The sequence below is a fragment of the Carex rostrata genome, chromosome 13, assembly GCF_964058835.1.
Source record: "Carex rostrata chromosome 13, lpCarRost1.2, whole genome shotgun sequence".
NCBI lineage: Eukaryota > Viridiplantae > Streptophyta > Magnoliopsida > Poales > Cyperaceae > Carex > Carex rostrata.
The window spans coordinates 2,395,744-2,421,125 of record NC_135930.1 but is presented as its reverse complement, the minus strand read 5'-3'; the positions used below and the strand labels follow the sequence as shown (position 1 = coordinate 2,421,125).

Here is a 25,382-nt window from a genome sequence, read left to right as displayed (position 1 = left end):
TTTCTCTTGCGCAAACAGAACGTTGTCGGTGCCGCCTCTCTCGCTCTCTCCATCGGACTTGAGAGGGATTACTTGGAAATCTAAAGGCTTCCGGTGATCAACGGTGATTGTGTCTCTCCGGAAGATCATAGCTATGGATCAAGGTAACTTTAAATTTCATATTAGGGTTCACTAGAGGATCATGGTAAATCTAGGATTTATGAATTGCAATATGGTTTTGCATGAAATTGAAATCCTAACAGATATGAAGAAGCTGATTCAAAAAAAGACTATATTGCAACTATCACTCATAAAGCTTGATGATTCATTGTTGCTTTTTCACGATTTTTCAAATTATACATAGAGCTGTCACTAATATGATAAAGGTTGCATCATACCTGAATGGTCATGTGTCGCTGGTTATTGCCAGGCCTAAAACGGTATATACTGGTAAGTGATTTGTTTTACACTTGTAATTATTGTTTAATTGTTCTAAATGAGTAACTCATAAATGAATATCAAAGAGTATCTGTATCTCAGAAGATATGTTATATTTGAAGAACCCTCATTCGATCACGAGTAACCATGTTTGAAATCATATCAATTTATGAAGGGGGTAAGGGGGCTGTCGGATCAGGGGAAAAGGTGGAGAAGAAGAGGGCTGTCGGATCAACGGAAAAGGTGGAGAAGAAGAAGAGGAGAAGAGATGACATTTCAGTCATTAATTATTTGAAGTGGCAAATTTAGGAATTAATAAAGTTTAGAGTAGCATTTTTACAATTTCAAAGTTCAGGATGACATTTTTACAATTTGAAAGTTTTAAAGTGGCAAATAACCAATTTCCCCTTAATATTATTGCAGATCTAGTTTGCACGAATCTTAAAACAGATCGAATGGTCATGATTCATTAACTCAAAAGACTCATTTTGAGTTAATGCAGAGCATACGAATTCGCCCGGCCCCGGAGCCTGTACAATTTTAATTTCTACCATGTGCGCCTGAATCAGGGGTTGGAATTGATGTCGGTTTATTGTAAACCAATTACAATAGATGTTAATTTTGTGTTGTTTCTGGTAAATTTAGTTTTCCAAATCTTTTATGTGTGTGAGTGTGTCATTATCCTATTAATACTTGTTGAAAAAATAAAGTGTTGTATTTGTTCGAGTTAGTTTGTAGATAATATATGATATTTACTATCAAGGTATCTGATTATAGATGAAAAATTTGACCAAGACACAATAATACAAAATTATTTGTTACCAAATAATTCAACATTATTCACCAGAGAACGGAGTAGTTTCGATGTGCTTCACGACCGTTCGATATGCTTTACGATATGTGCACATAGAAATTGATGTGAACACACACAAATATTAAACCAAAACGCGCAGTTATTAAAACAAATCAGACGGTCCTGGAGCCCATTTAAACAGCCTATTCACTATGCTTAACCCTTGTTATTTCTCATGTTTTACTCGGCCCAATAGCAACTGAACCCAACATCCTTTCCTTGTTTCTTTTGTCATTTTGACCGGGTCAAACCTTGCAACAATACACCTAAATCATTAACTAGTATATATTAATTAGTTTTCTCGGCCTATAAATATTTTTCTAGATCACATTTCTTTTCTCGATCATTATAGTGGACAGTATTTTCGATTTCAGCAAGCCCAAAATAGTCCAACTCCATATATCTTTTTTTCTGGCCCAATTTTTAATAACAAATAAGCCCACCAAAAACAAAACTAGACATGACCACTCTCCTCCCACTATTGGATCAACGAATGGCGATCCGAAGTGCAGCAACATCCAATTTACCTTATGTATGTTAAATTGTTAATAGCCATGGGGTGTATGTAGTATTGTAGTTACGCATTTTGGGAAAATTATTTTGTTTGAATGATATTGAAATGAACTTCTTTTGTTCATTTGTCCGTAGCTCATTCAGTAATTAACATCAAAATTTCCAGTTTACTAAAATCAGATTTGAAACAAATCCGATGTGCTCTAGATACCGAATATGCACGTAACAAAAATTAAACAAATGGACACTGTATTATGCTCTTTTGGTTGTCCATATCTTTCATTTTATATCACTATTGAATCCAATACATGAGATTTTGCAAAGAAAAAAAGTTTCTTAAGAAATACGAACAAATTTTATTTCGTCTTCTGTAGCTCATAGTTAAAAATTTCAATTTTTTAAGAATCCTCTGTTTTAGTAATCTCAGATGCCTGTGCCGCGGGTCCCATATACAATATATATCCCTTCATCTATGTGTAAAATAATTGAGAATCCCTTCGTTTCTGGCAGACAAGCAAATTGGTGGCTTTACTCTCAAAGATACAATCCACTACTGCTAGCTTTTATCTTTAATTTGTGGCTTTATTCCAGGGATGGTTCATGTACTGGTAGCTTTCTTCTTAAAGATATAATCTATTATTGGTAGCTTTTATCTTTAATCAGTGGCTTTATTAAAGGGATGGCTGTACAATTATTTATCTTGAAATATTAATCCTAGAAGTCCAAATTTTTGACGTAATTGTAAATTGAAAAGGGAAAACTTTATCAGTAACATTTCATTTCAGTCCATCATCACAACCTTTATCGGAGTTTTGGTCATTAGCCTCGTCTCTTTCTTCATTCAGTCACAACATTTGTAGTTTTTATTTTGAGTTCCAGTTGTGGTCTCTGCCCATTCTAGTAGTTAAGCCCCTCCTATATCTCTCTACTAAAAAAACCTTAATTTCCACCATGGAGCAGCCACCACCACCTTCCTCTGCGACTTCTTCCTTCTCGCCAACATCGATGCACGTGTCACTTCCTGATCCGGTTGAGCAATTGATCGCTAGAATCTGTACGGAGAAATCGGTGCTCCCGCCTGACAACCTCGCTCGGCAAGAGCTTCATCGATTAGGCGAATTTGGGTCATTGAATATTTTAGGTGACATTGCTTCCAGTAGTAGAGTGCGCAACTTTTCAGCATTTATAATGCACATGGCAAAGAACTCCCAGATTGCAACAGCGCACAATTCAGTGGGATTATCACCACCTGATGGAGGTGACTTTTTTCATTAAATAAAAGGGAGTGTTGTAGCTAAGTAAAGTTTTTTTTTCCTTGTCAGACAGTAAAGCTTTGTTCTCAAGGATGATGTAGTACTGGGATCTTGGCCATTGCAGATGTTTGTACCACTATGGCTAATTATATTATTTTTTGAAATTGTTTTAATTTTATAATTTGTTTAATTTTCTATGATAGAGTCTTTTTTCTATCCTTCATTTGACAATTAGAAATTATATTTTGCATGTCTCAGAATATATCAACAAAATAAATTTTCACCTTCATTTAGGTCTGTTTTTCCCATTATTTTAATTACCCGTTCAAAACTGCATTGCAGTCTGTTAAGGAGATATGACACAATCAGACATGTATTATATCTAGTACAATGGAAAAGGCACAGACTTGTGGAACCTACCTGTACTGAAAGAAACGGGCTATCTGTTTAACATTACTTTCTTCTGATCTGATCTCTGAACAGATGATAAAGACACTAGCTCAGTTGATTTGGAAATGGTGGAACGGGAGCCCATCCCGTCTGATAAGAGAGTACTAAGCCCTCAGATGAAGGCTCTTGGGGATTTCGAATTCAGGAGGGCATTTCTGATCTTGAGTTACCTCGGGAGGTTGATTTATTTTCCTTTTTTTTTTATTACTTCTGTAAGTGAGGTATTGGAATTGCGGTATCTGTTTTACTATGGTTTACGAGCATAGTAGGAAATATCGGCCGATACCAATACAGATCAGCCGATACCGATACAGATCGGCTGATACGTATCGGTATCGGCCTACCCCGATCCGATCCTGAGCCGATCCTGACGTAGCAAATCATAAAGAAAAATAAAAAAAAACCCCGATCCTGAGCAGATACTGATCCGATACCCCGATCCAGTATCGGTATTGGCCGGGACCAATCCCGATCCAGATACCGATAATTCCTACTATGTTTATGAGTTTAAATTGGTTAAATCTTTTCAATCTTTTAGTTGTGTTTATGCCTTTATGGTTCTGTACTGATGCCTGTATAAGGGTCTAGTGTCCATCCTGGCAGTCCAGTACCAGCAGCTATGAGGTCCAATACTGGCAGTGATATGAGTCACAGACTGATTCAGGCAAGGTTCTGTGCCTTAAAAATTCAACAATTGGTTGAGATATGAGTTCTAGTTGCTGGCCTGGCCTGTTTCAATTACTATATTATTGAAGATATTCCATAAGAGGAGATCCTTTTGGTTTTCTATGCTGATTGATTAGTCTGAATTTTTGTTGATATTTATTTCTCAATGATGATGAATTTAGGGCTAAATTGGAGGAGACGGTTTCAATGGAATTATTAGGAGATCTTACTCGCATGCCGATGGAAGAATTCGAGTTTCATATATGGAACGAATTTGGGATAAAAAATATTAAGTCATCTGACAGAAGACAGGTTATGGTCTTTGCCCTTTCTGCTCACACCGACTTTGAAGTTTGAATGCAATCTGTATGGCACCTATAGACCAGAAATAAATTTTACACTACATGTTCCATGAAGACCCATCTACCTTTTCTTTTTGCATTGCTTGCTTTTTGGTGTGGAGTTGAGTTTTATTGAAATTACATCAAAGAAATAATTTATTGTCTTTATGTACAGATTTTGGACTGGGACATTGGCAAAACGCATGTCTACCACTGCCATGTTGATCTTCAAGGAGAAGTTACATTCAAGGTTCCTTAAACTACTTTAGAAAGAATTCTAAAATTAGATGCTGATATATGTTTCTTTTTAATTTCTGTGCCCATCGTTACTGTTTCAACATTCACATAATTGTTGATTTTCTGTTACACAGGGTCCTTTTCTTGAGTCAACAAAGACTCACCTACAACGTGTTCTCGGTGATGAAAATATTCTTCAAGTAAAATTTGAAGATGTTAGCCAGGAGAAGAAAGCTCGCTTTGACTTTGATAATTATTATTGCGATGTGTACCAAAGAGTTGCAGAACAGGGAATCGAACTTGGCCTGCGACAGTATCGGTTTTTTAGTATGTTATCATATGCACTTATTGTACTGATTACTGGTCCATGTACTGACTTGAGATGGTTTTATTATCATATTGGCTGGGTTTTAAAGTTTATATTTTGTCTCTATTGTGATTGCTGGATTTTAGTCTGCACTGTTTTTGGATTAATATTAAGTATGCATGGACTAGTGTTCTATAGTCACTGGTACCTGATTGGTACCAAATGGAAACTTGATAACTGATCCAGGATAACCTTAGAAAAAGAAGAAAGGGAGGGCCCTCCAACTCTTGCATCCACTGGTATCAACTGGAATACTTTAGTGTCACTGGTACTGGATCTGTAGTAATATTTGGTCTTTTCTTTTCTCTATGCACCATTTGTCTGTGTAGTGTACAAAGATGGTGGAAAGGAGGAGAAGAAGAAAAGCAGTACCAAGTCCTCTGTCAAATGCTACTTTGTGTGTACTTCTTCGGGCTGGGACAGGGACCGGAATAATTATTTTCACTATGGCAAGACCATCAACCAAATACGCCTTAGTTTTATGCATATACATACTGTCCCCAGCTTAGCAAAATACATCTCTAGGTAGTAGTTAATTCTTGTTTTTTTTTTTTTTTTTTGGCACTCGTATATAATTTGTCCAGACTGGAGATTTATTTGTATTTGACATCTTCTTTTTTTGTAAGAAGGAATTATGAAAGGACTTCTTATCAAAGGAATTGTATTTATATGTATGATTACAAATCATAAACATGCAGGCTTTCTTTAATTGTGTCCAAGACACTCAAGCTTGACATTGATTTATCTGATCCTGAGTTGAAGGTAGAAACTATTCCAGACATCCCCTGTAAGGTAAAGCCTGTGATTTTTTTTTTTTCTATTTTTTTTTTGTTTTTTTGCATATGTTATGGAAGTAGCACGTACAACTGACCATTGTGGAAGTACTAAACATATGGCTTTATCCCAAATCCTAGGAAGGTGCATGAACTGCTTTTTTCCATAAATTGGCAATACTGTAATTGTATTTGACGTTTGTATGGTTAAATACTTAAATGTCTAATTTTCTATCTGTAGGATGGAAGCACTGAATTGAAAGGCATCCATACAGATGGAACTGGTTTTATTTCTGCAGACCTTGCTCTGCAATGCCCCATTTATGTGTCTAATGGAAACATTCAGGTACATTATATTTATCTTTTTGCATTGGTATCATATAATTTTTTTTGAAGCTATTTAGGAGCTTCGGTGCAGAGAAATTAACCTTAGAAATTATAATGGTAAACAGTACAATGCTGACATGTACCTCAACTTTTATGTTTGTCATAGTTAAACCATAAAAATACTTCATGTATCCTTTACCATCTCATTTCAATTTTTTTTTTTAATTTCTTTAGGCTGGGAGAAAAGACAAAAGATTGTGTGCAAAAAGACGAAAGATTTATAGTAATGATGGACCGGTATAAAATAATTCATTACTTTATTTATATATAGAAGTTAAGTGGTGTTTGGAATTTCTGTAGAGCTGAAATTTCTCTTGTTCACGTCCTAAACTAGCCTCTTCTGATGCAAGTTCGGCTTTTCTACAATGGATTGTGTGCGAAGGGAACACTTCTTGTCAACAGGCAGGTAAGTTCAGTTTTTCACTATTGTATTTAATGATATTTCAGGATTTTGCCTGCTGGAATGTTAGTGGTTGGACCTTTTTTATGTTTGCAAGAACCTAGCTATTATGGATTTATCAGTCAGTTGTTAGGACCGACGAAAACCATCGTCGATCATGACAGGATCATCTGTGTTGAATATAAAACTGAAGTGTAGAAGCGCATCTTAATCCTTGACTGTCTTGTTTGTGAGAGCACCACCAATTCAGTTCTTCCAGAATAACAAGACCCTTTACTGTGTGAGAGCACCTTAATCCTTGACTGTCTTCTTTGTTCAGCCTTCTCCAAAGCCTCTCACACTCTCATCTAATAGAATAATGAGAGATGAATTCAAAATAACTTTGTATTATCGTGACCAAATCATAATATACAACCCAAGACACCCTTGGCTGTCTAATGTGGTAATTATTCAATTCAAGCCATCATAAAATTGAATATTACATATAAAGTTCTACACATTAAAGTTCTACATCCTATATGACACATTAATGCTCAATAAATTATATAATGCATATTATCACTTTTAATTGAGCATAAAAATGACAGTATACAATACATAATTATTTTACTTATTAGTCCAATATTGAATTAATGATCCAACATCAGTATTCTACAATTTTGTTTTTCTTTCTGGGATTAGCTCTTTGTATTTGTGTAGTGTTATATCCTTCTAATATGTTAAGTATGTATTTTTTAGAGTGATTTTTGTGATAATAATTGTTAGTGCTTAAATGAGACAATTTACTTCCATCATTGGCTTTTGACAATAAACCACATGAGACCTAGGGAAGAAGAATTGCACACGTTTTTGTTGACACATTAATTAATGGTATAATATACACGTCACAGAACCACTTAATTAGTGTGGACCATACAATATCTTGTACTTAATTTTGGATATTGCATTGCCATTATAAAGGTAATGTTGTTATATTAAGGGGTAATTTTATGTATATCCCTCAAAAGTTTCAATATTACATATTTATCCTTGAAAATCACACAAACTCACATATTTGTCCAATCTAACTCAATAACATATCAAATATCTCCAACAATAATTAAATACTATTTTCTAAAACTAAAAAAAAATATATTTTACAATATTAATTAATAATATGTTGATTTTATGCTCTTCGTTTTTGTCTCTTTAGTCCGTCTAAGTTCTTTTTTTTCTAAGATGCCAAATCTCCCACCTAGGGGTGTTCATCGGTTCGGTTCGGCTCAAACCGAAATAAAATAGATAAACCAAAGTTTTATTCGGTTTTCAAAAATAGAACCGAACCGACCGATTTAAACTTATAAACCGATTAAAACCGAACCAAAGTAAATTTCGGTTTGTTCGGTTAAACCGAACAAACCAATAAGTATATCTAATATTTAACAACCACTATATCTTTATAGTTCCCTAAACCAATATTACATTTTCAAGCGGAGGGATTGCACGAACAATGAAGACTTGATTTGGATTTTGGAAAGTTTGGATCTTTCAAGCGGAGAGAAGAGGATTAGAGGGGGACGGACGGGTCAAATCTAAACTAGGGTTATGATATTCGGCCGGTTCGGTTTCTACGGTTTTCTAATATCACAAACCGAACCAAACAGAAAAAACTGAACAGTAAAAAATGGAAAATTATAGCAGCGAGAGACTGCAGAAATCTGTGAGAGAGGAGGCGACTAGGGAAAGTGGGGAGATATCTGTCATTTTGCGTGTTTGGAGAGAGAGGAGGGGTGGTTTGGCGCCTTACAGAATAAGATAATTCAGGCAGACTAAAGAGGTTGAATGGCATAATGGTCAACATATTATTGATTAATATTGTAAAATAAATTTTAAAGTTTATAAAAATATTATTTAATTATTTTTGAAGATATTTGATATGTTATAGAGTTAGATTGGGCAAATATGTGAGTTTGTACAATTTTTAAGGATAAATATGTAATTATTTATTTTGAAGGGATAAATATGTAATATTGAAATTTTTGAGGGATATATATGAAATTCTCCCTATTAAAGTGGAGGATATCCTTGACGATATCTTTTGTTTACATGTTCATTTATCTTATGTGTCATATAGCTGAAAAAGAAAACCATTCGAATTCGTCCTTCCATGATCAAAGTGGAGCCAGATCCTTCAATGTTGGGTATTGTTCAACCTTTTAACTCATTGGAAGTCGTCAACACTAGGTACTGAATAAGAACAATGGAGTAAGCAATTATATTTTGTCTTAATTTTACAATTTTCTTTTGCAAAACTACTTGTCATTCATTTACGTAGCATCTTTTGCTAAAGAAAACCATTTTCAATTATACTATTTCAGCACCTGTCCAAAGAAAGTGCACCTGTCAAGATACTTGATTGCACTTCTTCACTTTGGAGGGGTTCCAGCAGAGTTCTTCTTGGGTCTCCTATCAACTGCACTTGTAGAAGCCAAGTGTTGCCGTTATGACAGAGGTACTGCTTTAAAAGGTAAGTCCATTTCCGTTTATCAATTATGCAATTAAGCCCCCTTCACCCAAATGTAACAAATCACACAATTGATCTAAATTTAACTATAGTATTGATCAGAACTTGATCTGTAAAATCCAGCTTGAACTGTCTTTTTGATAAAACAGAAATTAACATGAACACCCCCATGAACTGAATATTCTAGCAGAGAAAAATCAGTACATATAGGAAAAATAGACACACACACTCACTGTTTTACTTGGTGAATCTGCTTCATAACTATTTGTTAAACAAATAGCAGTTGCATTGAACAATGAAGGCATAGATAATGACCGTCTGATGGCGAGGATGATCATGTCGGGGATGCCTCTTGATGAGCCTTTTTTACAGTACCGACTAGGCTTCATGATGGGGGAAGAAAGAAAAGGTCTCCAGGCAGGAAAAATTCCAATCGGTGACTCTTACTATCTCATGGGGACCACAGACCCCTCTGAGGAACTCCGTGCCAACCAAGTTTGCGTAATACTGTATGTACCTTCTGTTCCTGATTTGAAAAAAATACCCACACTTGTGTACCCTAATTTGTGTGCATTATTTGGAATGTATGTTGATAACTTAAGTTGAGAATATCCGACATTCAGAAAGAAGAAGTTGGCTTGTTTTCCCCTAACCACAAACCACAAACCCTTAGTACAATGCTCAATAGTCAATATAGAACACTATTAAAGATTAAGCAACATCTGAAATATGCAGGGACAAGGGGCAGGTATCTGGCGATGTGTTAGTGTACAAGCACCCGGGGTTGCATCCTGGCGACATACACCTACTTCAAGCTACCTTTGTAAAAGGTCTGGAGAAAGTTGTCGGAGACTCAAAATATGCCATTTTCTTTCCAGCTGTGGGACCCAGATCACTGGCTGATGAAATGGCTAACAGTGATTTTGATGGGGATATCTACTGGGTATCTCGACATCCAGAGGTAAGTTTGGCTTCTTTAATGATGGGAACTCAAAGTGCGTTGTCAGGCTACAAATGAAGTAAAAAAACAAATAGTAAACGATTGGAAGCCTAACTGGGAAATCCAAGGAAATAGAGATGCTACAGAAATACATAACTGTTGTAGTTTTCTGATGGATCATTTTCTTCAGTTGTTAAAGAATTTCAAATCTTCTCCACCATGGCTGGCACTGGAAGAAGATTCATCAAAGAAAGGTGCAGCAAACATAAGTTTTGCTAACATGAATAGCCATGAACTTGAAAAATTGCTGTTTCGCAGTTTCCTGAACAATAGATTTAAGCCAAGGTAAGCTTCATACACAGTCCTCTCTTCATTGCTAATTTGAATTAAAGGTGATTTCATTTCTTTGTTCAATCTGAGCAACTTAGTTATAAAAAGAGTCATGTGATGCTCTGGTTGGAGTTGGAGTTTCCGTTCTTTCTTATTTTGCAGACGTGAAACAACTAACCCGCAGTGATCATTCAGTTGTACCTTACCTAATAAAACCAATTACATTCAATTATACTTGGCTAAAAAATTAATAAAACTCACATTCAGTTGTACAATGGTCCCACTTAGCATAAAAATGAGCAAAAAAGAAAGAACATAGCATTAAATTTAGTCAAATGGTACGGTGTATCAATACTTGTCCCATCCCATGAAAGCATGTATACTGAATGTTCATTCTTGATTTATCATCTTATAGTTACACTGTTGGCTTGGCTGCTGAATGTTGGTTGGTGTACATGGACCGCTTATTAACACCTGGTGTAGAGAAAGAAGAAGTTTGGTCAAAAATGGAGAAATTGATTAATATATACTATGACGCTCTTGATGCTCCGAAAACTGGAAAGAAGGTTTGTCTCTTTATGTGGGTAATTTTATGTAATGCACTGGGCAGTATGAGTGAGTAACGCTGCCTGAGGATTATTATGTTAATATACAAATTCATATGGCATTGTCGGTTCTTGGTAAATAACGCTGACTCTGGTTTCAACAGGATCCACCTAGCCTAGTAAAGAATTCAATAAAATTCAGAAATAGAGTCGCAGCATAACGATCCAAATGGTCAGGACCTACTTGGCCTGAACCCAAATAACCCAAAAGGAACTTGACGCGATTTGACTTAACCAGTACAACTTGGCACCTAAACTGCTAGGATCAGCCTGTAATTAATATATACCAAGAGTGCTACAGCTTGCATGTGAAAAATGTTGTGGCTGCTAATGGCAACAGATATAGATTTGGGTTTCATTTTTGAATGCACAGGTCGAGGTTGGGAAAGATTTGAAAGTGGCGAAATACCCCCATTTCATGGAAAAGAAGGTTGATAAGAAAGATTTTGAGTATAACTCTACATCTATACTCGGTTTGATATATGATAAGGTGCAGTCGTTCAAAGCCGAAAAACTTCAATTGACCAGTAAGCATTTGCTCTGGTTTCCAATTTTTTTTTAATAAAACAGAGGTCTAGCCTCTATTTGATTGAAGAATGAAGTGTTACATAAGTCATGTTACATATCATTGCTAAAATAAAAGAGAAAAAAGAAAGAAAGTAAAATACAAAAATGGGTGCCTGAGATAGGCTCTCCTTTTATCTATCTAGCAAAACATAGAGTAAAGAAAGAAAATGAAATCTGATGAAAATGTCTGAGAGATGGTTCCTCCAGCTGTTTACCCCTGTTGTTTCACCCGAGCTGTATTTCCATTGATCTTTGATTTGAATCATAAGCTCCTCCAGCCCACTTTCAACATTTCTGAAAGTTCTCATCATCTCTCCCTCCATTTGATGAAGTTTGTGATGAGGAACACTGATCTTTCGTGCTTTGTGAAATTTGAGTTAATCAGTGGGTGCTCAGCTTGTTGATAGTCCGGTGTTCGTATCTGGTATGTTGTTGTCATCCGTGTGTATATTTGTCGCGAGACCTCACATTGAGAGAATAGAAGTTTAAATGTTTCATTGGTCATCTTTTCTATCTTAAAGATAACATTCTGGAAAATAGTCTTATGCATTACTATTTTCCTCTGTATGAATGAGGGAAAATAAGTTCGAGGTACTGACTCCAAATTTTATAATTTTGTGGAGTGATGCAATGGTAATATGCATATTATGGATCAAGCCGTCTATGGATCCATATCTCTATATTTAAAGTTCAAACAATATATCCAAACCATGAAACATGATCTTCTTATAAAAATGTACTTTGGGGCCAAATTTTACATTTTTTAGAATTTCTTTACTATATTTTTAGATATGTAAAAAATTACTTTATCTAAAAAATTTGGACCATCTTAAAACAGTGATTTTCTACCTATTTAAAAAATATTGAAAAAATATAAAAAAAAAAATTAAAATTTGGTCTCCAAGTACAATTGCAAATGGAAATCATGTTTAATAGTTCGGGTTGATTGTTTGTACAATTGAACTTTGAAAGAGAGATATGTTTCCATGGCACGGGTCGATCTGTACTATGCATAATACCATAGCCTCATTCGTTTTTGTGATTCAAATGGCTAGTCCAGTTTGCTCAATTTTCATATCTTTTAAATAATTTTTACTGTCTTTCTAGATCGCAAGAAAACTATTGCTATTTGATGGTATATTTAAAAGCAATGGTTTATGCTCTATTCCAAAGATATACAAATATCTAAAAAAATATATGACTTCATTTTTTGCAAGACTTCAATGTGTAGAAACCATTGAGCTTGGATTGAGATTTTGAGTCACATCACGAAGGGATTGGTGCTTTGTAAAATAATGTAGCCCACCTTTACTTGAGGAAATTCAGATATATGGAGATATCTTATTAGTTTCCAATTTTTATACAGGTGTATTTATAAGTTTTAAAGAGTTCTCTATATATGTAACACAACAATTTTGAATGATGTTTATGTTTCAGATATTGGGATGCTTCCGTGTTTGAGTGTCCAAGTCCCAAAAAATTGCATGGATAAGTGGGGAGGCCTTTATGATAAGTACTTGAAGGAAATGAGAGAGGCTTTGGAAATTCAGGAGAAGGACATGAAAAATAACCGGTGCCAAGAAATCATTGACTATTATAAGAAGGCAAGTTTAATTACCCTTTTACTAGGGGAATAATTATGATACCAAGATAAGATTAATTTCTTGCACTCTTAACCATATTTCTAAGCCTAATCTTAAGCTGGACCTATTCAATAGTTATGGCTGAAAAAAAATATCATGGGTCTAACACACTATAATTTTAAAAATTCAATCACTTCATGTGTAGATTCTCTATGGAACTAGGGAGTTCAAAGAAAGAACAAGACCCAAAGATCAAATTGAAAATGAGGCACTGGCAATTTATCAAATTGTTTATGAAAAGGCTCAAACTGTTGATAAAGTTGAGAAATGCGGGTTTGCATGGAAAGTCGCTGGCTCGGTGCTGTGCAAGTATTATGCTTCGTCCCAAGAAGGTGATGATGATGATAATAATGATGATATGTTTCATGGTAGTTTTAAGGTATTGCATAAGCTTTTGGGGTAAAGATCCGACATGGAGTGCCAATTGGTTGCAATTAATAGCTAAGTGAGAACATGCTATAATGGTTTGTGACTCTATAGGTATGGCTAATAAGTTATACATCTTGCTGACATAGAATATGTGGGTTTTGAGAACTAAGAGCTGTTTCAGCCTGTTGCTCCTAATATAATAATTATGTATATGAGTTTGTGTATTGAGGTGAAAAAGTGACAATTTTACACTCAGTTGCTTAGTTGTATTTATTTTAAACTATATTGTAGGATTTATTGTTATTAGTGGACCTAAATGGGTAGTAATTATGGTATGTTCCTTGATCCCTACTTTTCATTGAAAATTTTCTGTCCAAGTACAAGAAAAAAATATTGGAATGCGCTGAATGCCTAATAAGATACTAACGTTGTTTTGGATTCTCAGTCGTGACTGTTATTTGAAATGCTTCCTGCCTCTTGTAAATTGTAATTATGTACGGTTATTACTTATTTATTCGCTAAAAGCATGCCAGGAAGCTTTTGAGTTTAGGGTTTCCACCATCTGATTGAAATTACAGTTCAGATTTAATTAGGCTCTGCCCCGAAGACCCCGTCCAAAATTCTAGAATTCGCATCCTCAGTCTCAAAGTTTAGTGTTTTTTTGGAAAATCTCAGTCTCTCTTTACCCTTCTACAGTCACATAGTTCGAAGATCACTCTTTTCTCCCTCTTTGCTACACCCAACAGAAGCTTTCTCAGTGTCTCTAACACGAGACCTTCTCTGTCTCACTGGATCTCCTCTTCTCGTCAGGCAAGTTGACATCTCCCTTTACTGTAATTCTGAATGTTGTTAGAGAAGTGTCAAATTTTGCAAGACACCGTGACTTTTGCTTTGATTTTGTTGTCTGTTGTTGATGATGATTTTGTGTCAAATTTTGCAAAGAAAAAAGTAGTGGCTTTGATTTTGATATTGTGTCAAATTTCTATTGATTTAGCATGTCAAATTTGATTTTCATATGGCATCCCTGTATGTAATTCAAGTCATGTCTCGGTAGAGAAACTTTAAAAGTCCCTCCATCTACAATTAGAATAAGGAAAAATCAAAACTGTACCATTTGTTCAGGTCATCAGCAAAGAAACACTAACCATTTGAAGTTGAAAAATTTGCAAATCAATTTTAGAATATCTACTTGTACTTAATTTTGATTAAGAAAAGGAGACAACAGTGGAAATCTTATTTTTATTGAATGGAAAATCAGATATCGTCTTGTATAAGATATTAAAGGCCAAATAAATTTTAATACCATGGTTGTCATTCCTAATAAATTTTTTTGGAAGGTCAATGGGTTGAGTATCCTTTGAGTACAGTTGTATTTATTAATGGCCTATGGGCTTGTAACACGCAAAAAAAAAAAAAAAAAAGGTTCTTGTCCACTGGCTTTTGTCCACCATCCGTCCACAGCACCTTATCCAACTCCCATTCAACTGTCGGTCTCCACCTCCACTTCGTCTTGCTATTTAAACACCCGATCTCTCTTTCCGATCTCTCTTTTCTCTCTTCTTTCCGATCTCTCTTTTCTCTCTCTTTCTCTCCGATATCTCTTTCTGATCTCTCTTTCTCTCTTTCTCTTTCTCTTTCTCTCTTTCTCTCCGATCTCTCTTTCCGATCTCTCTTTCTCTTTCTCTCTTTCTCTCTTCTTTCTCTCTTCTTTCTGATCTCTCTTTCTCTCTTCTTTCTCTCTCTCTTCTTTCTCTCTTCGTTCGCGAATCGCCTATTCAAATCCAAATGAAATTCTCGATCGCGAATCTCATTTTTGTTTCGTTCGCGTGTCTCAGTCGCAGGAACCGAGGAGATATTCACTAATAGTGAGCTGGTTCGATTTGCTTCAATCAAGTATCTCCGATCAGGGTCACAAGGGCTTCGATTAACCTGGTTCGATTTGCTTCAATCGTGGAGCGCGATCGAATAGAAGTTGTTTTTGTTGAAGAGCACGGTAAAATTCAAATCTAGTAAGTTTTCTGTTGAATTTGTTGTTTTCGTTGTATGCAGTAACAGATCTAGCATTTCAAATGAAATCTGGATGAAAGAGATGATAGAGAGGCGATATGGAGTATTGATCTGTTAATTTTACTGTATTGCCCCGTTAATTTTACAGTATTCATCTTGTTATTTTACAATATTCATCTTGTGAAAATCTGGAGGAAATAGATGATAGAGAGGTGATGGAGTATTAATCTGTTAATTTTACAGTATTGCCTTGTTAATTTTACAGTATTCATCTTGTCATTTTACAGTATTCATCTTGTGGAAATCTGGAAGAAAGAGATGATTTGTTAATTTTACAGTATTTATCTTGTAATTTTACAGTATTCATCTTGTAATTTTACAGTATTCATCTTGTGAAAATCTGGAGGAAAGAGATGATAGAGAGGCTTCTTACTCATCTGAACAATGAACACAGGAGGTTTTTAATGTAAAAGTTATTTGTCCATAGTTTTTTTGTTGTTGTTATGCTATTCTGAATGTTGCAGTGAATATTTTTATCTTGTGTTGAACAGATGTTGTTTGTGGTGAACGGATGTTATTTTGTGGTGAATATATTTTTTGTGTGATGATGGATGTATATATAGATTTAGCAATTTTATAGTATACATGGTATTATTTTATGGTTTATATTTTGCAATTTTACAGTATACATGATTGTTTGCAGATTGTAGTTTAAACTGAAATGTAGCATTTTTTACATTTTATCTTGCAGTATAGATGGTAATATTTTATGGTTTAGTTTTAGAAATTTACAATATACAAGATTCAATTGAAAATTTACAGTATTATGTGAAAATTTTACAGTATAGACGATTCAATTGTACATTTACAATATACAAGATTCATTTGTAAATTTTACTATGTAGAAGATTCAATTTTACAGTATACAAGATTCAATTTTACAGTATACAAGATTAAATTGAAAATTTTACTGTATACAAGATTCAATTTTACAGTATACAAGATTCAACTCAGTGCCAATAACCGCTAATAACTAACTCTAACTGCCAATAACTTCCTATAACTGCAATTTCCGAAAGTACAGTTTGAAAGTACATTTATTTTGTCATGTTGTGCAAGTTGCAATCTTTTTCTAACTATTATGTGATCACTTAAAATAGTTGCTGAATGTTTTGTAGTTAACTGATATATTTTATGTGATATATTGTATAATTATACAGCATGTAGAAGTAATTTTACAGTATTCGCGCAAGTCAAAGCTGTGGACAAATGGTGGACAAAAGGCTGTGGACAATTAGACGCTTCCTGGAAAAAAAGTATTTGTTAATAGAAAGTTTTTACATGGTATTTACAATGTTCCTAAATATAACAACAGTACTAAATAGTGAATAGTAACCAACTGTTGAACCCAAATTAAACTGAAAGAAATTTCTGGGAGTCTATTCAATTAATTACTAGAAATTCATAACATGAAACAATCAACAAATCTGACTCCTTGAAAAATATGAAACAATGTCATGATTTTCTTGTAATAATTTCATGATAAAACCCAAACAACGAAAACCGTGAATTATGATGGAGCCAAATGAAATTTGTTAAATAGTGAAGAAGAAAATAAGCTGCCGGAGATATTACCAGGTGCACAAAATAGGGGATCTATAACAAAGATATTTGTTTTAAAGAGGAAAATTGAGCCAACCTGATGATGTAAAGGAGACCAGAACTGGACAATTCCATTCCGAATAAAAAAAAGTAGCTATTCCGATTGGGTAAGGTGGATAACCTTTTTGAGTTTTAACAGTTAGACTCGGCATACCATAGTCCTGTATAATATAAGTCCTAAGGTCGGCTGACATGAAGGGTACATAGACACATAGTAACAAACATCCCGAAATTTTTACTCATAGAAAATACAAAGAAAAAAAAAATAGGAAATGTAAGGGAAGAAATTTAAAAATAGAAAGGTAGATACAAATTATGACGTCTCACAAGTCCGCATTGTCTGTATTAACTCAAAATATCTTCTTTTGAGTTAACACATCATATCTTAATTGTCTGATTTTAAATGAAGCCAATCTTACTACAATCTATAATTTATAAGTCCTTTAATATTATTGTGGATCTAGTTGACACAAATTTTAAAACAAATTGGACGACTCAGATGCATTAACTAAAAAATTTCTTTTTTGAGTAAATGCAGAGAATACAAATTCGCAACTCACAGGGACATCATGGGATCTATCAAAACCTGAAAAAAAAAAAAATATAAAGTGGGACTCCCTCAGACTTGTCAAAACTAGAAAAAAATAAAGAAAAAAAATTATTACAAAAGTGGAATGGCATAAGCCATCTCAAATAAAAAAAAAAAAAAAAGTGGTCTGCCACGTCTTGTGAAACTCTTCTCGTCCTCTTTCTAAAGGCAGTGACCGAAATTTTTATTCATAACAAATTAATAGAAATAAATAAATATTAAAAATGAGAAAAGACATGAAATTTTTTTAAAAATGAGAAGAAAGCTACACGGTAGGGTGTTTCTCCCGAACGCCACACCGTACAGCAGACCGCTTCCAAAAAAGAAAAAGAAAAAAAAAAAAGCCTTGAGACGCCATATCATTTGTCATAATTGGAAAAAAGAAAAAAAAGAAAAAAAAGAAAAAAAAGAAAAAAAAGAGAGTGGAACGCCATGTCATGTAAAAAACTACATTTACAACAGGGTTACAGGAGCCCACCAAATTAAGTTTCTTTTGTTAAAAAGATATCAAATTCTTGCTATTTCATATGGTAAAGATTAAAGAACAGGGTTCTAAATAGCTAGCTATAGCGGCGCTATAGCTACGCTATAGCTTTTCCGGACCATAAACACTAAGCTATGAGATAAAATTGCGCTAACTCAGCTACGACCGCTATAGCTATAATATCTGACTGCTATTACTGCTATATGAGACCCGCTATAGCTACCGCTATGCTACATGTTTTTTTTTTTGCAATTTATATGGACTTCTGTATTTCTATTCTTATTTCTAATGCTACATGGTCTTCTACGATAAGTATACTAAACCAAACTATATGCTTCTATTTTTATTTGTGATTTATTCTATCATTCTATATCGAGAAATATTTAAATACTAATTCTTCATTTTGATTACTCTTTTTATAGTATTCATTTGTAAAATTATTATCGTTTGTTTCAATTGAAAGCTGATTTTGATTATTATTATAATTATAAAATGTTTAAATATGTATATTGACTTCATTTACCTTATAAAATTAATTGCTCTTTGTCTATTATAATATGTAATATCATGAAGTATAAACTATTAAATAATGTTACTTTTTAGATTTTTTTCTTCTTATTTGTGTAATTGATAAAAAGTATAAACTTATATTAGTTGTCATTTAGTTGTTACATCAATTCTCTAATATTGATTATGTTGATAATTAGTAGAAAAATAGAATATAAAGTTTGAAAAGGGAAAATCGCTATGTGTGATAGCTTCCGCTATAGCTTTTTTTTTTAGATCATTCTTTCGCAATAGCTTTTTTTTTTTGTCTCCCCGCTATGCCGCTATAATCGCTATTTAGAACCTTGTTAAATAATGATCAAATGATAGAGTATTTCATAGTATAGTATCTCATGAAAAAAAAAAAACATATGAAGTAGTGTATTTTATATTTTAGCTGTTTTACAAAAAAAAATTATCTTTTATAAACATGGAATTGGGAGATCTGGAGCAATTTTAGTTTTGTAAAGAATTGTAGCATTTTACTTATTTTAGTTAAAGTTATTTTTAATTCAATAGTTGTTATTAAAATCGATTGAATTGGACCCCTGCTTTAAATTAACACTCGGTAATATATACTCTTTTAATTATTTTGGACTTAATTATAATATTGAAAAATTATAAGGTTGAAATAGTAAAAATGTAAACTTTATAAAATGAAAAAAATGACAACGTGGCATTTTTGACACGTGTCTCCCATGCATATACTCCTATTCCTTTGACCACCGTAAACCCTTAAAAAGATTATGGCTCTCTTTATTGATTCAGATCAATATAAGAAAAGAGAAAAGATTATTGTCCACTCACATTTGTCCACCATTTGTCCACAGCCCCTTATCCAACTCCCGTTAACTGTCTTCCGGTCCCACTTCGTAACCGTCTCTCGTCTTCGTATTTAAAAAGGTCGGCGGGCGAGCGTATCCTTCCTTTTTTGAATTTCAATATTTCCAAAACCGATCAGATTAGCTCCGCATTTGGCGATTTCTTTCTTCTTTTTTTGCGACGCAATATTCAACCGTGAATTTCATTCAAACCATTAACGAGTTCTCATTCCTAGTTCGAAACTAATTTCAGGCGTGATTCTCATCCCTATTTCTCCGCGAGTTCAGTCAAGCAGGTCGTGATTTGATCGGTACGGACTTTTATTCAAACAAAATTGTAATTTATGCATTTTTTGTTGTATTTTGCTTCTGTCTTTCGTTCGCAATGAGGAATTTTCTTTTTTTTAGCTTACTGGCTGGATATCGCGACGGAAGAGTGTATTTCGACCGGCTAGAAGACGATATTTTCAGATCTAGTAAGTTTCTCTGTTTGAATTTGTTATTTTCATTGTTATTTTCATTGATTTGTCATTTTGAGCGAATAATGCTATGATTTCGTTGATTTTGGATGTTTGAAATTGGGAAGTATGTTTTTCATAAGATTTGTTAATTAAGTTAAAGCATTGAATGATGAATTATATAGTATTGGTGTAGATTGAAATTTTTTCATATTGCACTGTTAATTTTGCGAATTTGTGCATTTTGCAATCTGTTATGAAAATTTCTGGGATTTGAAACTTTTTATGACGTTTTTTATAATATTTGTTATTTGAGTTACAGCATTGATTGATGACTTTTACAGGATTGGTGCAAGTCAAACGAAACTTTTTCTTTGTTTGTGAAGATTGTCGTTAGTTTTTTATGAGATTTTTTTACATAAGTTACAGTTTTAAATTAGACATTTTACATTATTGGCACAAGTCAGTGTTACTTGATATATGTTGTTATTTTTAGAATGTTATGTATATCATTTTATATTATATATGTGTTTTGGTTACGGTATAGGTGACAACTTTTACAGTATATATGTAATGATCATATGCAGTTTGTATTTTTTTTATGAGATGTATATGTTACATTTTATATTAAGTAATGTGCAGTATATAAGTTATAATAATACAGTTTATGAATATATTTTGGTGTACATTATTATATATTTTTTTTGTTTGTGACTAACATTTTATATATATATTTTTTTTACAGTTATGCCCTCATGGATTTTAATTTAAATGAAGATTTGGCAAGTGATAATTCTAGTGTGAACAGTGTTGCAGAAATTAGGGTTGTAGAATTCGATTTAAATGCAGAACCTGATGTTGTGGGAGATGTAGGAATTCAGGAATCAGCAGAGTCAGAGATTGGTGTACTGGATTTGAATGCACCAATAGATGAAGTTCTTGATTTTGTAGATAATGTATCAGGAGTATCTGATTTGTCAGACAGTTCTGTAGTAAGCCCTCCTACACTTGGTGACGATTTTTATTCCATTGAAGAGGCACACACTTTTTTTAAACTGTACGGTTTCCAAAGTGGGTTCGGTGTGTGCAAGAAAACCACTTACAAAAATGGGGGTGTTGTTGTAGGGTGTCGATTTCAGTGTGTTAAATTCAGAGGAAAGCACGAAAAGGTTAAAGAGGGTGAACGTTTTCCAGAGAGGCGGAGACCTTCTGGGTATTCAAACTGCAAGGTTTTTATGACAGTTAAATATTCTGATCTCACTGGATCATGGCGAGTGATTAGCTTGCACTTGGAGCATAGCCATGAGCTCACTCCAGGGTCTGCTTTTTTAATACCAGCCTATCGTTACATTCCTAAGAGGTTCAAGGATATGCTAGAATTCAATTTAGACCAAGGGTTGCCTACAGCTGATAATATTGAACTTGTTTTAAAAATGGCTGGTGGTTATTATAAGGGTACCTTTACTCGGAAGGATGCTCGAAACCATATTGATAAGTATAAGAGGGGAAAACTGAGGGCTCTTGGTGGTGATGATGCGAAGCTACTAGCTGATTATTTCGAGAGGAAGCAACTATGTGATACAAATTTCTGGTATACATACAAGCATACGAATGATGCGCATTTGTGGAATATATTCTGGGCAGATGGTCGTGGGCGTGCAGCATACAAGTATTATCATGATGTCGTTGTCATGGATGCCACCTACCTTACAAATAGGTAATATTTAATTTAGATTTTTTTGTATGGTATGTATGTTATTTTATTGTTTTTGTCAGTTATTTTGCAGGATATATTTGATTATTTACAGTATAGAATTATCCATGCTGCTTGAACATGTGACATTTAATAGTTTGGATTATGTAGTTTGCATTATGTAGTCAATTTTTTACAGGATATAAAGTAGCATTTAACATTATATATCAGTTTACAAAAGTTTTTGTATTTTACATGATATGTTGAACCTTTTGCATCTCATAGCCATTATTTTACAGTATATAATGTACACATTGATAATATCTATTTCATTGTTTTTTTCCAGGTATGACATGGCACTTGTTTTATTTGTGGGTGTTAACCATCATTGGTAGACAACAATTTTCGCATGTGCCCTTCTTGGAAGGGAAACCGAGGAGGAGTACAAGTGGTGCATGGAGAAATTTCTTGCTTGCATGAATGGTGTCAAACCGGGTGGTATCTTGACAGATCAATGCCCCAGTATTGAGAAAGGTATCAGGTACGTATTGGGTGCTGATAGTGTGCATAGATATTGTGCTTGGCACATACTTCATAAGCTTCCAGCAAAGTTTGGGGGTCAAGACGATAAAGACGCCTTGACATATTTGGTGAAGAACTGAATCAGAGTTTGAACAAAGTTGGAGGGCCTTGATGGTTGAGATTGGTTATGAAGATTCTCCATGGTTTAAGAGCATTTTTAAACAGAGGCGGAAATGGGTGCCGGTTTACCTGAATGACAGATTTTGGGCTGGTATGAATACCACACAAAGAGTTGAGAATATGAATGTTTTTTTTGACAACTATCTGAGATCTAAATCAACTCTTTCTGAGTTTGTAGTGAACTTTGAATCTGGACTTAGTAGAATTTGGCAGAGAGAACACTATTTGGATCATAAAGATAAGAGCACAACACCTGTTCTAATTTCTGATTTAGAGTTTGAAAAACAGTTTTGTCGTGTATACACGAATGAAATTTTTTATAGGTTTCAACATGAAATCAGACAGGCTTTGAATCTTACATGTGTTTTTCGGGTGCAACCAAATGACAACACCAAGGTTTATGAGGTCCAGGATATCTCTGGGAATAGTTTTGCTGTCCAGTACAAGGTTAATTTGAAAGAGGTTTTCTGTATTTGTAAGAAGTTTGAGGCATCTGGTATTTTGTGTTCCCACTCCATCATGGTTTTAAAACATGAGAAGCAACTGTATGTTAATGAGAAATACATACTTGACCGATGGAGAAAGGACAGGTTTCGGTTTGATTTGATTCCTGCCGGTTGTCCTGATGGGAGCACTGTTGAAATGAACAGGTAATGTATTAATTTATACTGTTTTGACTTATTAATTTTACAGTTTTTGGTGTTGATTTTTAAAATGTAAATTTTTCTTTTTTGTAGGAGGTATGATCTGACAAGGAAGATGAACCCAATAATTGAAGATTTTCTTAATTTTGGATGTGTTAGTGATGAGAAGGAGAATGAAGTTCTTAATGGTTTAGAACATCTTCTAAACATGTTAAAAGGTTAATTTATAAATAATTTGTTTATTATTTTCTGTTTTTATTGTAATTGGGGAATAGGTTCCTTATTTCAAAAAAAAAAATTTCATTTAGGGGATGTTGTTTCTGGATCTGTAGTTGAACATGGTTTAGATGGTACTCATACAAATGAAAATGTTGGTTCTGGAGGAAGTGCTTCTAGAGGTAGGGGAAGTGGTTTGTCAAGAGGACAAGTACACTGGTTCTGCAGCCCCCAGAAAACGAGCCAGAGGTATTGTTTAACACTTTAATGTATTAGATTGAACTCATTATAGTATTAGTAGAACAAATTTACAGTATTAAAGTCGGTCTAAATGTAGTTGTCAGGTTAGAGAGTGATTTCAAGTGAAGGAAGAGGTAATGCTGTAATTGTTATTATTTTTTTTGATAGTATTAAATGTAAGATTTTATTGGATTTGTCATATATTTTTACAGGATTCAAACATCTTACATTTTATTGGATTTGTTTATTATTTTCTGTTTTTATTGTAATTGGGGAATAGGTTCCTTATTTCAAAAAAAAAAATTTCATTTAGGGGATGTTGTTTCTGGATCTGTAGTTGAACATGGTTTAGATGGTACTCATACAAATGAAAATGTTGGTTCTGGAGGAAGTGCTTCTAGAGGTAGGGGAAGTGGTTTGTCAAGAGGACAAGTACACACTGGTTCTGCAGCCCCCAGAAAACGAGCCAGAGGTATTGTGTAACACTTTAATGTATTGGATTGAACTCACTATAGTATTAGTAGAAGTAATTTACAGTATTAAAGTCGGTTTAAATGTAGTTGTCAGGTTAGAGAGTGATATATTTATTACACTATGTTCTTGTAATTTTTATATTTTTTGTATATTAATTATACAGTATTGAAACAGTTATATATTTGTGAACAGGCCAACCAGTGACTGCCCAAAACAATGCTGATGTAAATGTAATTTCAAGTGGCACAACTGAAGGAAGAGGTAATGCTGTAATTGTTATTATTTTTTTTTATAGTATTAAATGTAAGATTTTATTGGATTTGTCATATATTTTTACAGGATTCAAATATCTTACATTTTATTGGATTTGTGACATTTTTAATGAATTGCAATTTTTTTTATAGGGCAAACTTTGACTGGGCAAAGAAATGGTGATGTAAATTATACTTCAAGTGCCACAGATAGAGTAGGAGGTAATAATAATATATTTTTTTTTGTTTCATGTCTTTTATTATAAATGTTTACTTTATATATTTAAGTAATTCACAGCATTGATAACCATTCAGTTGTTGAAATTCTTTTAATGATAAATAATTGTTTCTTTCTTGTTTTTACAGGTCAGTCATTGACTTGTCAAATAAATGGTGTACAAAATTTGACTTCAGGTGCCCCAACTAGAGGAAGAGGTGATAATTATTGTTTGAAAGTAATTTACACTTTTATGAAGCATTTTTATATTTTCTAATCTTTGATAATAAATCCCTTTTTATAGTTGGGTATCCAGTTCCTCAGGATTGGCATGGACTCATTGGATATCTTGAATCTATTGCCAGGGGTAATATGGATTCAATATCTGCTGCTCTCGTTGGAGGTAATACGGACTCAATCTCCTTTATTTTTTTTCTATGTATTTCATACATTTGAATTTATAAGTTGGTTTGTGAAATAATTTATGTTATTCAACCTTGAATTTTACTTTTTACAGGTGATGAAAATTTGGCAAGACATCAAGAAGAATTGAATAGTACTACGAATGAAGTTTTAAATGCTGCACCTTCTATTAATATATTACCTCCGCAAAATTCAAAAAGGAAGGGACGACCACGTAAGCATGCTTATAAGAACCCGATGGATGTTAATGTGAAGAAGAATCGCACACACTAGTTAGATGATAATTTTTTTTTGTTAAAAATATAGAAAAAGTATTATAGTTTTTTTTTTTTTGTTTGCTT

At 33.8% G+C, this 25,382-nt stretch overlaps 1 protein-coding gene across 2 annotated transcripts; it reads left to right on the top strand.

Moving 5' to 3' along the window:
• The first annotated feature begins 2,652 nt into the window (after positions 1-2,652).
• Positions 2,653-13,959, top strand: LOC144564545 (putative RNA-dependent RNA polymerase 4). 2 transcript variants are annotated; one of them, XM_078314139.1, is made up of 19 exons: positions 2,656-3,041; positions 3,520-3,664; positions 4,335-4,464; positions 4,669-4,743; positions 4,865-5,057; positions 5,427-5,622; positions 5,796-5,889; positions 6,112-6,216; positions 6,432-6,494; positions 6,592-6,663; positions 8,771-8,880; positions 9,015-9,163; positions 9,444-9,669; positions 9,896-10,121; positions 10,291-10,445; positions 10,846-10,996; positions 11,409-11,562; positions 13,040-13,206; positions 13,391-13,959. In XM_078314139.1, exons 1-19 carry the CDS (start codon positions 2,735-2,737, stop codon positions 13,646-13,648), a joined length of 2,976 nt encoding a protein of 991 aa, XP_078170265.1. In that variant the 5' UTR covers positions 2,656-2,734; the 3' UTR covers positions 13,649-13,959. The 2 variants fall into 2 exon arrangements, with proteins under 2 accessions (XP_078170266.1, XP_078170265.1); XM_078314140.1 differs by lacking the exons at positions 13,040-13,206; positions 13,391-13,959 and adding an exon at positions 12,834-12,895 and having other exon boundaries at positions 2,653-3,041; positions 11,409-11,578.
• Positions 13,960-25,382: the final 11,423 nt, after the last annotated feature.

Bases quoted from the DNA above. Each gene is read 5' to 3' on its own strand.
- LOC144564545 (XM_078314139.1), top strand. From the start codon at position 2,735: ATGGAGCAGCCACCACCACCTTCCTCTGCGACTTCTTCCTTCTCGCCA. The intron at 6,664-8,770 runs GTAAGTTCAGTT...TGTGTCATATAG, and splicing joins CACTTCTTGTCAACAGGCAG to CTGAAAAAGAAAACCATTCG. The intron at 13,207-13,390 runs GCAAGTTTAATT...CTTCATGTGTAG, and splicing joins TCATTGACTATTATAAGAAG to ATTCTCTATGGAACTAGGGA.